Source organism: Lepidochelys kempii, chromosome 5, assembly GCF_965140285.1.
Source record: "Lepidochelys kempii isolate rLepKem1 chromosome 5, rLepKem1.hap1, whole genome shotgun sequence".
In the NCBI taxonomy this organism is placed as follows: Eukaryota; Metazoa; Chordata; order Testudines; family Cheloniidae; genus Lepidochelys; species Lepidochelys kempii.
The window spans coordinates 35,196,369-35,210,136 of NC_136384.1; the positions used below are offsets into that span (position 1 = coordinate 35,196,369).

General features: G+C 42.8%; 1 protein-coding gene across 5 annotated transcripts in view; it reads left to right on the forward strand.

The window, feature by feature from the left end:
• MTREX (Mtr4 exosome RNA helicase) overlaps nucleotides 1-13,768 on the forward strand; it is a 102,376-nt gene that overhangs the window by 48,450 nt on the left and 40,158 nt on the right. For all 5 annotated transcript variants that reach the window (XM_073343937.1, XM_073343938.2, XM_073343939.2 and 2 more), the window contains 3 exons: nucleotides 4,506-4,656; nucleotides 7,278-7,450; nucleotides 7,874-7,942. In XM_073343937.1, the coding sequence (XP_073200038.1) occupies nucleotides 4,506-4,656; nucleotides 7,278-7,450; nucleotides 7,874-7,942 (393 nt within the window). The remainder of the gene's footprint in view (nucleotides 1-4,505; nucleotides 4,657-7,277; nucleotides 7,451-7,873; nucleotides 7,943-13,768) is intronic.

Sequence of the window (13,768 nt, forward strand, 5' to 3'; positions counted from 1 at the left end):
CAGCCCGTTGCAGCTAGCTGGTGGGTGGTTGGAACCAGGGTGGACCGGCAGCCCCCCTATCAGCTCCCTGCTCCCCTAAGTTCCCTGTGCAGCAGCTGCTCAGCAGGCTATCAGTTGCCTGCAGTTCTGCTGTCCCTCCCCCCACTGCCATGTGCTGCTCCTGCTGTCTGCCTTGGAGTTGCTCCCGGAGACTCCTGCTTGCTGGGAGGGGGGGCGGGAAGAAGAGGGGGGCTAATGTCAGGGTGTCTCCTGTTCCCCCCCCCAGCTCCTGCACTCTGCTTACCCCATTTTCCATAGAGCAGGGGGGACACAGGATGGAGGGAGCTGCTGCCTTAGGCAGCAGCTGTGGCTAGGGTCTGGTCTCAGCTTGCTGATCTAATTAACAAGGAAGTGTACTTCTGACCCCACTCTTCATACTTAAAGGGGAAATGTGCATCTCTGTCTCTCAAACACACACAGGGTGTGTCTCTCTGTCTCGGTCTGCCCTCCCTCTTTCCTGCTGCCTTGTAGAGTGTGAGAGTTAACCCTTGAGGGCTCAGCCAATTGCTAGATCATCATTTAGCAGCAAGGCATTCCCTGGGAAATATCCCACCCTCTGACTCCTCCACCGCAACCAAGCTTCACATCACTGTGTACCAGTATTAAATTGTTTGTGTAAAACTTATACTCTGTGTGTGTGTGTGTGTGTGTGTGTGTATGTATGTATGTGTATAGTGTATGTACACGCCTCTTGCAGCTTCCTGGGGCTGTGCACCTGTGGCTTTCTCCCCCCCCCCCCCGGCTCACCCAGTGTGATATTTCACTCTTGCAATGTGGTCACCCTACTATAGACTGAACTCTGCTAATCACCAGGGCCACTCTGGGCCTGCAGGGCCCCCAAAAGTGCCCCCCCAGCTCCTGCCCCCCAGACCCTGCTGGGGCGGGCTTGCTTTACCGCATTGTATGTGAACCCATGTTATATTTGGGTCGCATTGTATCAGGGTAGAGGTGTATACTACAACAAGCAGCAAATATTAAAGCATTGCACTGAATCTTCCTAGTATACACTTCCATTTGGGCCCCCAAGGTAAAATTTAACACTACACTGCGTGTTTCTGAAAAATGATTTCCCTTACTAGCAACTTTTACAGGGGAAATTAATATAAATTTCAATGCAAAAGGTCTCTGACAATGTTCTTGAAGCATGCCAGAATTGACTTACGGGAATAGCTATGACTTTTATGATAAACAATGGAAGGAAAGATTATATTGAGAGGATGTTTTGTTATGTTAAGAGAACCAGAAATAAAATTACATATTTACTTATTTGATTTAAATGATTAATGTTTGGGAGTGAGAAAATAGTTGTTGGTTTCCAGACATCTTTTAACACTCTCAGTTTTGAAGGACTTAGCTCCTCCTGTTATATTTTGTAGGATAGGCAATGTATCATGAGTGTTTACTTAATGTGGCTTGTATCCATTAGAATGAAATAATGGAACCATTAACCTTTTCACCATTATGACTTCTCTGAGCAGGCACTGAGCATATGTAAGAGGTAGTTCATATTATCTAGCTTGCTAAATGAATATACATTCACCTACGTGTCTTGATAAGTATATGGACTAATGATATGGTGGGACTGCCTACAATGGCATGCTAGTAGCAAAAAATCCCCAACGGCCAGAGATGGGACACGAGTTGGGGAGGGCTCTGAGTTACTACAGAGAATTCTTTCTCAGGTATCGGTCTGGTAGGTCTTGCCCACATTCTTTGGATCTAACTGATCACTATATTTGGGATCAGGAAGGAATTTTCCCCCTGAGTAAGATTGGAAAAGACTCTGGGTAGTTTTCACCTTCCTCTGCAGCATGGGGGATGGGTCCTTGCAGGTTTAAGCTAGGGTAAATGATGAATTCTCTGTAACTTGAAGTCTTTAAACCATGATTTGAGGACATCAGTAACTCAGCCAGAGATAAGGGGTCTATTATAAGAATGTGTGGGTGAGGTTCTGTGGCCTGCAATGTGCAGGAGTTCAGACTAGATGATCACGATGGTCCCTTCTGACCTTAAAGTCTATGAGTGTAAGTCCAAATAAAGTTGGAAATTTGAGAGTGGCTGTTTCTTCTATTAGTAGTTCGTTTGTGTTACCATAGAGTCTAGGACCCCCTTGTGCCAAGCACTGTATAAACACAGAACAAAGACAGTCCCTGCCCCAAAGAGCTTACAATCTGAGTAAAAGGCAGGAGATAACAACAGATGGGGGAGTATAAGGAGACAATATTTGTGTAAATTACACTTGCCCCTATCTTTTTAAAGTAGAAAAGTGAATATTTACTTGGTTAAAAGCAATGTCATACATTCTCCCTCTCTCTGTTCCCTATTATTTTGGGGCGGGGAAGGAGGTAGTTGGGAGTTGGCAACCATAGATTCCCCACCTGCACAACAAATTTCCTTTTTAAATCCAACATGTAACCAACCACAGTGCATGCATGTAATTTGTCACAATCAAACATCAATGTACAACCTTAATTTCATCCCCATACTTTTCATGTACACTGACTTTTTATAGACTCCATATCTATAAAGAAAATATTTTAACCTACCTAAATTAAAATTGTGTATTTTTTGTGATCGTAAGGAAATGGATACATGCATTATGGGTAACATGTTGGAACTGAAAGGGGGTTATGGAGTAAAGGAGTCTGTGAATGTGTATTAATGATGATTCAGAGGTAAAAGCATGTCATTTGAGGATGCTGTGGATCGTGGACGTTGGTTTAACTATTGACTCCCTAAATGTTTACTTCGTTGATAGAAATTATGTGACCAACCTGTACTTCTTTATGGCAGTGAAGTTTCTGAGGAGATATAGATAGAGGTTTGCACAAATGTGCAACACTGTTTTAGATTCTAATTATTGAAATTATTTTCTCACCAATATGATAAATATTTTTGTCAGTTCTAATAAGTATTGTGATTTACTCATTGATGCTAAAATTCTTCTTAAAATGTATAAGGACTTTGAATTAAAAGAGTATTATGAGAAATGGTTAGTTAGAATGGGGCTGGACATACTCAGGTGGCCTGTTTCAGAGTTCCCACAGCAACTTTACTGCTATTTAGCAAATTCAGAATAGATACTGATACCAGGTGGCAGAAAATGTTAAATCTTCAAAGGATGAATGCAAAAATCAGACTCCTGTGAATTTTCTAGTTGCAGGTTCCAGAATTAAGCTATGGAAAGCCAATCAGTAGCAATCTACAATGGTATAATGTTCAGTTAATACTTTTGGAGGAAACCTAATTCTCCCTTAAATCTTGATACCATGGTATTAAGGCAAATGTAGTGGTCTACTAGTTTTTGTTTTCATTTCATTTTCCATTTACAAAAAAATTAATTTGAAAGCATTGCTTTTTGTCATTGCCAGTCTGTTTTAGCCATTGAGTATTTTTCATCAAAACAGATGACCTCATATTTCACTTTCACAAAGTGTCTGTGTATGAATATGGAATTTCTGTTCAGTCTTTTACAAATTGAGAAAGACACCTGTCAAGTGCTGCAGAGCCATCAGTTGTGCGCTCCTGCTTAGCAGATTAAAATGCAAAATGTCTTCAAAGTATTACATTATTTTAATGGTTGATAGACTGCATATCAATTTCAGTGGGAAATGGGGTATTCCTAAGAGGGAAGCCCAGCTACCAAGTTGGCTTTCTGTGAATTTCAGCTTTTGGGTCAAGCACGCCTCACTGGACCTGCCTGACAAACAAGTGAATTACTGATATAACACACCCATACTTCACTGGCCTAGTGGGCTTTAGCCCAAGAAAGCTTATGCTCAAATAAATTTTAGTCTCTAAGGTGCCACAAGTACTCCGCGTTCTTTTTCCAAAACATAGGCATTCCAGAATGTGCCTTCCATCTAAAAGGGTCCTATCCTTTATTATAGAAATTAATCCTTAAGAGCATAACAGAGCAACCACTATCATAGCTGCCTGTGTGTGATGTGGGGACCAATCCTGAAGGCTTTATCTTGTTAGATTTTTTTTGGTATGTGAAGAGGAAATATTCTTTCTCAGGTGGTATATGCTGTGATAAAGTTTTGTTTGTATCTAAATAGTTACAAAGATATGGTAGGGAGGAAAAAAACTGTGTGTCTGTATATAATTTTTTTTAAAGAAGTTAAAGGAGACACTAAGATTATATTTTATAAAAATTATTCTCCTGAGTTTATTAGGATCAATTTATATAAAAGGTTCTAATTGCACTGACTTGACAAACTTATCTGCCTAACAGTGGTATGTAAAGCACTACTATGTTTCTTGGATGTTCATCATACAGCTAGTTAGGATCTGATGTGAGATCTAGAAAAATATTATGGTGTTATAAAGCCTTTATCCAAAGATTTACAAAGCATCAGTTTAATAATTTTTCACGTAAGACACTGCTTCAAATATATTGTGTATTGCTTTGCTTGTGCTGTAATTAATATTTTGTGTGGGGGCGTCTTTTTTTTTTTCTTAAGGGCTCAGCTGATCCTCTAAACAGTGCTTTTCACTTGACATACAACATGGTGTTGAACTTGCTCCGAGTAGAGGAAATTAACCCTGAATACATGTTAGAAAAATCCTTCTACCAGTTTCAACACTACAGAGCTATTCCAGGAGTAGTAGAAAGTAAGTATTGTGTGTATCACATACTTAACCATGTGAGAGACTGTGTCAAAGATACTTCAACTGTGGGGTTGGATAGCTAAGATAGGGTGTTATGTTTATAATGAGAATCCACTCAGAGATTCTAGACTGTACAGCCTCTCCTTTCCTGGCAGCAGAATGCTTAGTGCACTTGCTGTTATGGTTGTGGGCAGGAGAGGGTTTTCAGGGACGGAAGCCATCTTCTGTTGTTCTGTAATAGCACCTGGACCTTTTTTGGGAACAGAATTTAGTGAGAGAACCTGTTCTACTGGATGAGATAAGGATGATCACCACATTGTAAATGTGTAGGAGGAGAAGAAGAGGAGCAAAAAAAGTGTCTTTGAGCTCATGGAAGATGCAGACAAGGTTTCTGTTCTGTTCAAAACACAGATAAATCAAATTGATTTCAATATCTAAAAAAGAATTAAGGCCTATCGTGTCCAAACCACCAGAAAAAAAGATACTCTAGTAAGGCTTTGTAAATAGTCTGGAAAATTGATCAACGGTGAAGCAAAATCCTAATGGAAACAAGGCTTTTGTTTTCTACTCCTTCGAGTGGCTAGCCCTGTGAGCCATGCTCTTCCTGCTTTAAACAGTATTTCCATGAGCCAAGATGAATTTCCAACGTGTTTCTTGTTAATCAGTTTTTGACAGTTCAAACTCCTCCAGGAGCTTTACCCAATGGAATCCAAAAACCACAGCAGATGTATCTACTTCATCTGCCAGTGAAGAATGAGCAATTCACCTCTTCAGTGCCATTAAGTGGGGGAAATAATAGATCCACACCAGGTTTGGAATTTGATTTTTGGCACCCCATTGCTCTGTGTATGTGTTGGATTGCAGGGGTGGCATTTAAGACCATACTTACATATGATGTGCATTTCTCAGAGAACAGTTCACACCCATAGACATGCCCAACCCTTTGTTCCCATAATGTAGAGGCCAGCATTGCTTCAGAAAACTATGCCAGAGAGCAAGCTGGGTATTTCCTGGAAATTATTATACCAAAAACCATACTGTGCTTTAGAATTCTGTAGGCACCTCAACTGTAATTCCCTTTATGAAGTGGAGTAGGGTTTACTAAGGCTGGAGATGCAGTCCATTCTATGGAGGTATATTACAGGCCATACTCTCCCTGAGCTTTGGCTTCTTCACATCAGGGTTCTTTATCCCTTGGCTGGGAGAGGAAGCAGAGAAGGCACAGCAGCAGTTTTCTTTGCTCTCAGTCTGTCAACATTGGCTCCTTTGACATCAACTTCTGCCGATGCTCCCTCTGACACCAGGAAGAGTGGGGAATCTTTGCTGGTCGTGTCTCCGTTGATATCCATGTCACCTTCTCTGTGTTACTTTGCTATAGACGTCAATGACAGAGTGAAACATTTCCTAGAAGTGGTTATACCTTGGTTCCCTGGGGTCCGGTCACTGTCCCAGTGCCATCAAAAATGGAGCTTAAGGCTTATGTCGGGTTTTTCTGTGACCCATTTAGGACTTACACTCATCCTGGGGTAGTCTGCCCCAGAATTCCTTATCTTGGACTGGCATCTGCTTAACTTGTACCCTATCGCTGGGGTCTCATGGAGATCATTGTGTACTACTGGCTTCCCACTGGAAACAACTTGGGTTCTCCATAGCTGTTGTTTCAGTCTGAGGGGTCAGTAATAGAGGAAGATGAGTGACTGGTGAGCCATAGAGGACACCTTTATCCTCATCTGCACTGGATGAGTCTGTGAGCACCTCACCAGCTGTTTCCTCCTTTGGTGGCATGTAGGCCTTCCATGAACCTGTTGGCACCACGAATTTAGGGCTTGGACCTAGAACTCACTGTAGTCCCACAACTTCTTCAATATTCTGCAGCCCAGCCAGCTGAGGCTTGTAAATCTCAAAGTACATCCGATGAAGTGAGCTGTAGCTCACGAAAGCTTATGCTCAAATAAATTTGTTAGTCTCTAAGGTGCCACAAGTCCTCCTTTTCTTTTTGCGAAAGACAGGAGAGAATTCCCCCACCAAAATTTTACAGACTGAGAGCGGGGAGGGGAGTGAGGCAGAGAGAGAGAGTACTACTAGGTCACAACAGGGCTAGTAGAAATGGGAAGCAAACTGAGGCTTTTGACTCCTGGTCCTGTGTTTTGTTCTCAGCACTATGCAACCAACCTTGCAGCTGCCTTCCATGTATAGGTGAGAGGTAGAAGGGAGTGTTTGTGTTGCTGAACAGTGATCCCTCTTGCAAATGAATTTGGCAATCTCAGGTCCTAATGGGACTGTTGTGCAGCCATTAGCAGGGATTTCTGGGAGAATAATATCCAAAGTCCCCTCATTTCTACAAAGCTAGTTCATAATGATGAATGTGTTTTAAATATGACCTCTTGATCTATTACTTTCATTGTATTTGTAGCTAAATATTAAAGGACAAACTTGTAGATATCAAGCTTTCTGAAAAGGGGTTATATTTTAATTTGATTTGTTTTAAATAGTCAGAAAACTTGTATTGAAAGTGATATTCAGATACTATTTAACTACATGTTTTTGTGATTGCTTCTTTGCTATAACATTGTTTAGGATAATGTGTGACTCTGTACGTTTACACAAGATTGTTTTATTTGCAGAGGTAAATAAATTGGATGAACAGTACAACAAAATAGAAATTCCAAATGAGGAAAGCGTGGTCATCTACTACAAAATCCGACAGCAGCTTGCTAAACTGGGTAAAGAAATTGAGGAATATGTTCACAAACCAAAATACTGCTTGCCATTTTTACAGCCAGGCAGGCTGGTAAAGGTAAATTGCTTCTCTTTTATCATCTCCCCCAGCCCGTCAAACTTCCAAGGCTTGTGTCTACTTGCCAGTTGATTCTCTGGCAAAATGTTATTTATTCCAGCTGAATAGTAAATTTGACTTTAATTGTAGTTCTTTAACCTTCCTTTAGGGTTGACTGTTTAGTAAGGTTTGCTTCAAAATCAGCTTTGTTATAAATCACAGCAACCCATAAACAGACTGAAGAAGAGATCTGTGTAGCTAAAAAGCTTTTGTCTCTCACCAACAGAAGTTGGTTCAATAAAAGATATTACCTCACCCACCTTGTCTCTGTAATAGCCTGGTACCAACATGACTACAACACTGCAAACAGCAATCCATAAAGTATTCTTGTCATTGTGCTTTTTTTCTAGAGGTTATTTTTATAACATGCTTTCATCTTTTTAGGTAAAAAATGAAGATGATGATTTTGGTTGGGGAGTCGTTGTTAACTTCTCCAAGAAATCAAATGTTAAGGTAAAATAATACACTTTTCCCTTCACTGGCAAAAGATGCATATTTTCACTAAATGTGTAGAAAGATGAAATGGAGGTGTAAAAATCTGCATTTTTAGTTGTTTTTCCACAGGCCAAAAAAGAAAAAAAAGTCTGTCACCTTGCTAGAAAAGCTGCAAAAGGCCCAGGCCTTTGTAGACTTATTCACACTGAAGGAGGAAAGAAAAAGGTTCTTGGAAGTTGGGAAATAGACCTTCACCCCGAGTCCTATCTTTTTATTTTTGATAGTCCTCTGTTAACTGATGGAGTTATCTGTGGTGTCCTGTTTAAGAGTCTATCCAGGGCACTCTGACAGTGTATTGAACAACACCAGACCTTTCAGGCTACTCGAATTGGCTGCTGAAAGCCATGGTGCACTACAGCTCCATCCTAAGCAATCCACAGTCAGGAAGGATGCTTTGAGATACATTAAAGATATATTTCAGAGTAGCAGCCATGTTAGTCTGTATTTGCAAAAAGAAAAGGAGGACTTGTGGCACTTTAGAGACTAAAAAATTTATTTGAGCATACGCTTTCGTGAGCTACAGCTCACTTCATCGGATGCATTCAGTGGAAAATACAGTGGGGAGATTTATATACATAGAGAACATGAAACAATGGGTGTTACCATACACACTGTAACCAGAGTGATCACTTAAGGTGAGCTATTACCAGCAGGAGAGTGGGGGGGACACCTTTTGTAGTGATAATCAAGGTGGGCCATTTCCAGCAGTTGACAAGAACGTCTGAGGAACAGTGGTGGTGGGGTGGGGGGGGATGAACGTGGGGAAATAGTTTTACTTTGTGTAATGACCCATTCACTCCCAGTCTCTATTCAAGCCTAAGTTAATTGTATCCAGTTTGCAAATTAATTCCAGTTCAGCAGTCTGTCATTGGAGTCTGTTTTTGAAGTTTTTTTGTTGAAGTATTGCCACTTTTAGGTCTGTAATTGAGTGACCAGAGAGATTGAAGTGTTCTCCGACTGGTTTTTGAATGTTCTAATTCTTGACGTCTGATTTGTGTCCATTTATTCTTTTATGTAGAGATTGTCCAGTTTGACCAGTGTACATGGCAGAGGGGCATTGCTGGCACATGATGTCACATTGGTAGATGTACAGGTGAACGAGCCTCTGCTAGTGTGGCTGATGTGATTAGGCCCTATGATGGTGTCCCCTGAATAGATATGTGGACACAGTTGGCAACGGGCTTTGTTGCAAGGATAGGTTCCTGGGTTAGTGGTTCTGTTGTGTGGTGTGTGGTTGCTGGTGAGTATTTGCTTCAGGTTGGGGGGCTGTCCGTAAGCAAGGACTGGCCTGTCTCCCAAGATCTGTGAGAGTGATGGGTCGTCCTTCAGGATAGGTTGTAGATCCTTGATGATGCGTTGGAGAGGTTTTAGTTGGGGGCTGAAGGTGATGTCTAGTAACATTCTGTTATTTTCTTTGTTGGGCCTGTCCTGTAGTAGATGACTTCTGGGTACTCTTCTGGCTCTGTCAATCTGTTTCTTCACTTCAGCAGGTGGGTAATGTAGTTGTAAGAATGCTTGATAGAGATCTTGTAGGTGTTTGTCTCTGTCTGAGGGGTTGGAGCAAATGCGGTTGTATCGTAGAGGTTGTATCGTTGTATCGTAGAGGTTGGCTATAGACAATGGATCATATGTTGTGGTCTGGATGAAAACTGGAGGCATGTAGGTAGGAATCGCGGTCAGTAGGTTTCCAGTATAGAGTGGTGTTTATGTGACCATCGCTTATTAGCATTGTAGTGTCCAGGAAGTGGATCTCTTGTGTGGACCGGTCCAGGCTGAGGTTGATGGTGGGATGGAAATTGTTGAAATCCTGGTGGAATTCCTCAAGGACTTCTTTTCCATGGGTCCAGATGATGATGATGTCATCAATGTAGCGCAAGTGGAGTAGGGGCATTAGGGGACGAGAGCTGAGGAAGCGTTGTTCTAAGTCAGCCATAAAAATGTTGGCATACTGTGGGGCCATTCGGGTACCCATAGCAGTGCCGCTGATTGGAAAGTATACATTGTTCCCAAATGTGAAATGGGTGAGGACAAAGTTGCAAAGTTCAGCCACCAGGTTTGCCGTGACATTATCGGGGATACTGTTCCTGACGGCTTGTAGTCCATCTTTGTGTGGAATGTTGGTGTAGAGGGCTTCTACATCCATAGTGGCCAGGATGGTGTTTTCAGCAAGATCACCGATGGATTGTAGTTTCCTCAGGACATCAGTGGTGTCTCAAAGATAGCTGGGAGTGCTGGTAGCGTGGGGCCTGAGGAGGGAGTCTACATAGCCAGACAATCCTGCTGTCAGGGTGCCAATGCCTGAGATGATGGGACGTCCAGGATTTCCAGGTTTATGGATCTTGGGTAACAGAATACCCCAGGTCGGGGTTAAAGATATAGATACTCTTTTATTTATCCTCACAACTGCCCTTTGAAGGTAAATATTTCCATTCTAAGGTGAGGCTAAGAGAGGCTAAGTGACTTGCCTAAGGTCACACAGCAGGTCTGGTGGAGCAGGGAATTGAATCTGGGTCTCCCAACTGCTAAGCTAGTGCCCTAACCATAGGAACATGGTTCTTTAATAGCTCACCATAGAGTTTGATAGGAGAGGGGGAGGCAAGGAAAGAGAAGACATACCAAAAGGGCCAGACAGAGAAGATTCTTGCAAACACTTTTCCACCATGTTGGGTGCAAATTTTCACCATTTCTGCAACTCATAAATTACCGTGAAGCAGTAAATGCAAAGTTAGTTCTTCTTTGAATACTGTCCCTGGGGATGCTCCACTTGAGGTCTTCATGAACATTCAATCAGAGATTTTTGCCAGCAGTGTGCATTCGGTCTGCACAAATGTTGTAGCTATCCTTGTGCTCTGCGCTGAGGCTACGTAGGGTTGTGACAGACAGACCACCCTCAGCCTGAGATGGAGCAGTTGGTAGTGCTTGCCTGTGCAGCTTCTCACTTTGTCAAGTTTGAGTTCTTTATATTAAATTTCTTGTATTCCAGTTTTATTCTTTGTAGTTACTGTTTGCTTTGTTTTTTTGAGAGTTCTCTTCTCTCATTTGATTGAGGCTTTGCCTCCCGTTCTTCCATTATAGGGGGAGGTCCTCTTGAAGCTTGGTTTTGTTTTCTTTGTTTTTCTTTTTTCCCTGTGGGGCGTGCCTAAGTCCCCAGGCTTCAAACATTGTCTCACTTACTGGAAATGCTTCCCAGTTAGTAATGGCCAGTTGTACTGTATCCATTGCCTTTGGGACACGCACATGCCTTCAAAGTGCAAGATCTGCATGAACTTCAAGAGTCGCTCCAAGAGGGACAGAAATGAAACTTCAGCTCCTCAGAATGGAACGTTCACTTCATCTGGCTTCAGATCAAGGGCTGAGAGACTCCCCTCCCCGCTCCAGACACCAGCCTCGAAGCTCCCACAGTGCTGCATTAGTCTTAACTGTTCAGTCGCTTTCTAGATCTTTGAAAGACAGACCTTTGAGTGAAATGGAGAAAGCCTTATCCAAGAGGAGTACTAGATCTCCTCAGAGAGACCATATTCCTACAAGGCCTGCTGTACTGGAGACCCAGTACTCCTTAAAGGCTTCTGAGGAGGCTTTAAACTAATTCAGTACTGAGGCTCCCTTCATGTTAAAGACATGCAATACCCACAGTTCGGTACACAAGTCTTTGGTACCATCAGAGCCTGAATGGGGTGCTTTTGGGTCCGTGCAGTTGGTTCCAAAGTTGTTTCTTTGGTACCAAGAGTGCCAGTACAGCCAGAGTTAGTGTGACCTGTACACATCTTGGTACTGCAAGTTTCAATGTCCAGGACTCATCAGGAATCGGCACAGATGCCTCCTCGTCAGCTTCTGGGTGAAACTCCACAGACTAATATATCCTCATCCTCCCCAGCTGAGGCTGTGATACCCTCACCAACTCATGTGAATGACATCAAGCAATTCCAGGATTTGATGAAAAGAGTAGCAGACATTTTCCAGATTCCATTAGAAGTACTTCAAGAGACACAGCGTAAATTGATTAATACTTTACCATCATACAGGTAGGTTTGCCTATAAATAAGGAACGATTAGAACTTGTCAGATGATCTGACAGACTCCTGCTACTGCCCTTGCGCACTCCTTGCCCCCACTCTCCCTATCCTCAACAACTAAGAAGGCAGATAAAGAATATTATGTCCCAGCTAGGGGTTCAGAATTCTTACATTCTCATCCTGCCTCTAGTTCACTGGTCATGTATGCAGTGAGTGAATGTAATAGGCAACATGATTCAAAGGTGACTCCACATTATAAACACCGCAAGTGCTTAGACCAAGAGTTATTTGTCTTCAGCCCTGCAATTCTGGATTGCTAATTATCAGGTGACTCTGGCAAAATATCCTCCTGGGGGACTTCTGTGGCAAAAAATTAAAAATTCTGTGCACAATATTTTAAAATTCTGCAAATTTTATTTGTCAAATTAACACTGTACCAGTTTCAATTATTTTGGTAATTTATTTCAAAATAGCTGTCAGGGGAGAGAGGGTGGGTGGAGGGGAGGGAGAGAGAGAGACTCTCTCTCTTTCCCCTCCCCCTCCCACCAGGAGTACAGAATTAAAGAAACCCCTATGACAACCCAGTTTGTGTTTCTCTTTCCCTCTTCCTCCCTACTTTCCCCGAGCCTAGCTGGGCGGCCAGAAACCCACACTCCCTACCTCCCAGAGCCCAGCTGCGGGGAGTCTTCTCCGCCAGCCCAGACCCTCACTTGCACGCTCTGCCCTCCTAGAGCCCAGGGATCCAGAGGGAGTAACAACCTGATGGTGGGACCCGGGCTTGTGTGGAGTTTCCTGCATGCCGCCTCCTTCCTTCCGGATGTGCCGGGAACTGCAGCAGCTGGGAACCCTCCAGCTCCTTCTCCCTCCCATTAGCAGTGCCTTCTATGTGGAAGCTGGTCTTTGCTGAGTCCAGCAGACCCTAGTGGTGGCCAGCAGCTCTGCAGCCCATTTCTGTCTGGGGAAAAGGAAATTCTGTGCAGAACATCAATATCTGTGTAAATTCTGCACTGCACAGTGGCACAGAATTCCCCCAGGAGTAAAAATATAATCACGTCAGTTACACAATGTTTAATTCTTTGATTGTGAGCATAGAGAGCAATTTCAAGCAGTTATTGCTGAGGGGCAGCTTTTGGTGAGAACAACCCTGCAAGCTTCTCACGACGCATCTGTTACGGAAGCTCGCGCCATCTCAACAGTTGTATTTACGTGTAGAACTTCATCGCTTCAGAGACGTCCACAGCACAGTAGAGGAGCTTCCCTTTTGATAGTTTGAAATTCTTTAGTGACTCCAGAGACCATGCGCTACAGAACACAGATGTGCTCTCTGAGAGACTCCGGTGCGGCTCTTTAGTCTTTGGGCATATATAAGCCTGTGAATAAGAACAAATTTACTTGGTCTCTGACAACACAGAGATCACATACATCCCGTTTCTCCATGTACTGCAGGTCATCAGAGCCACCTAAGAAAAAACCCAGGATGCAGGAGGGAAAGTTCTCAACTGTTCCTGCTACCTTGACATAGCAATCATTGCCTACAAAATGTTTTTGATGCAGTGGTTGAGGTGCATGAATGCTCCTTTAATCGAGATCTGATGCTGCACCATCCTGTCTCCCACCTTTTTGGAATTGTGTCTCTCACTTTTACACCTTATGGGGGCAAATTACCTCCAACAGAGGTTTTGGAGGGTATAATGTTGGGTATTCCCCTCCCTTTTCAGGTACTCTTCTCACAAACCTCTTCTAAAACAAGATGTTGTATCCCTTATTTGCA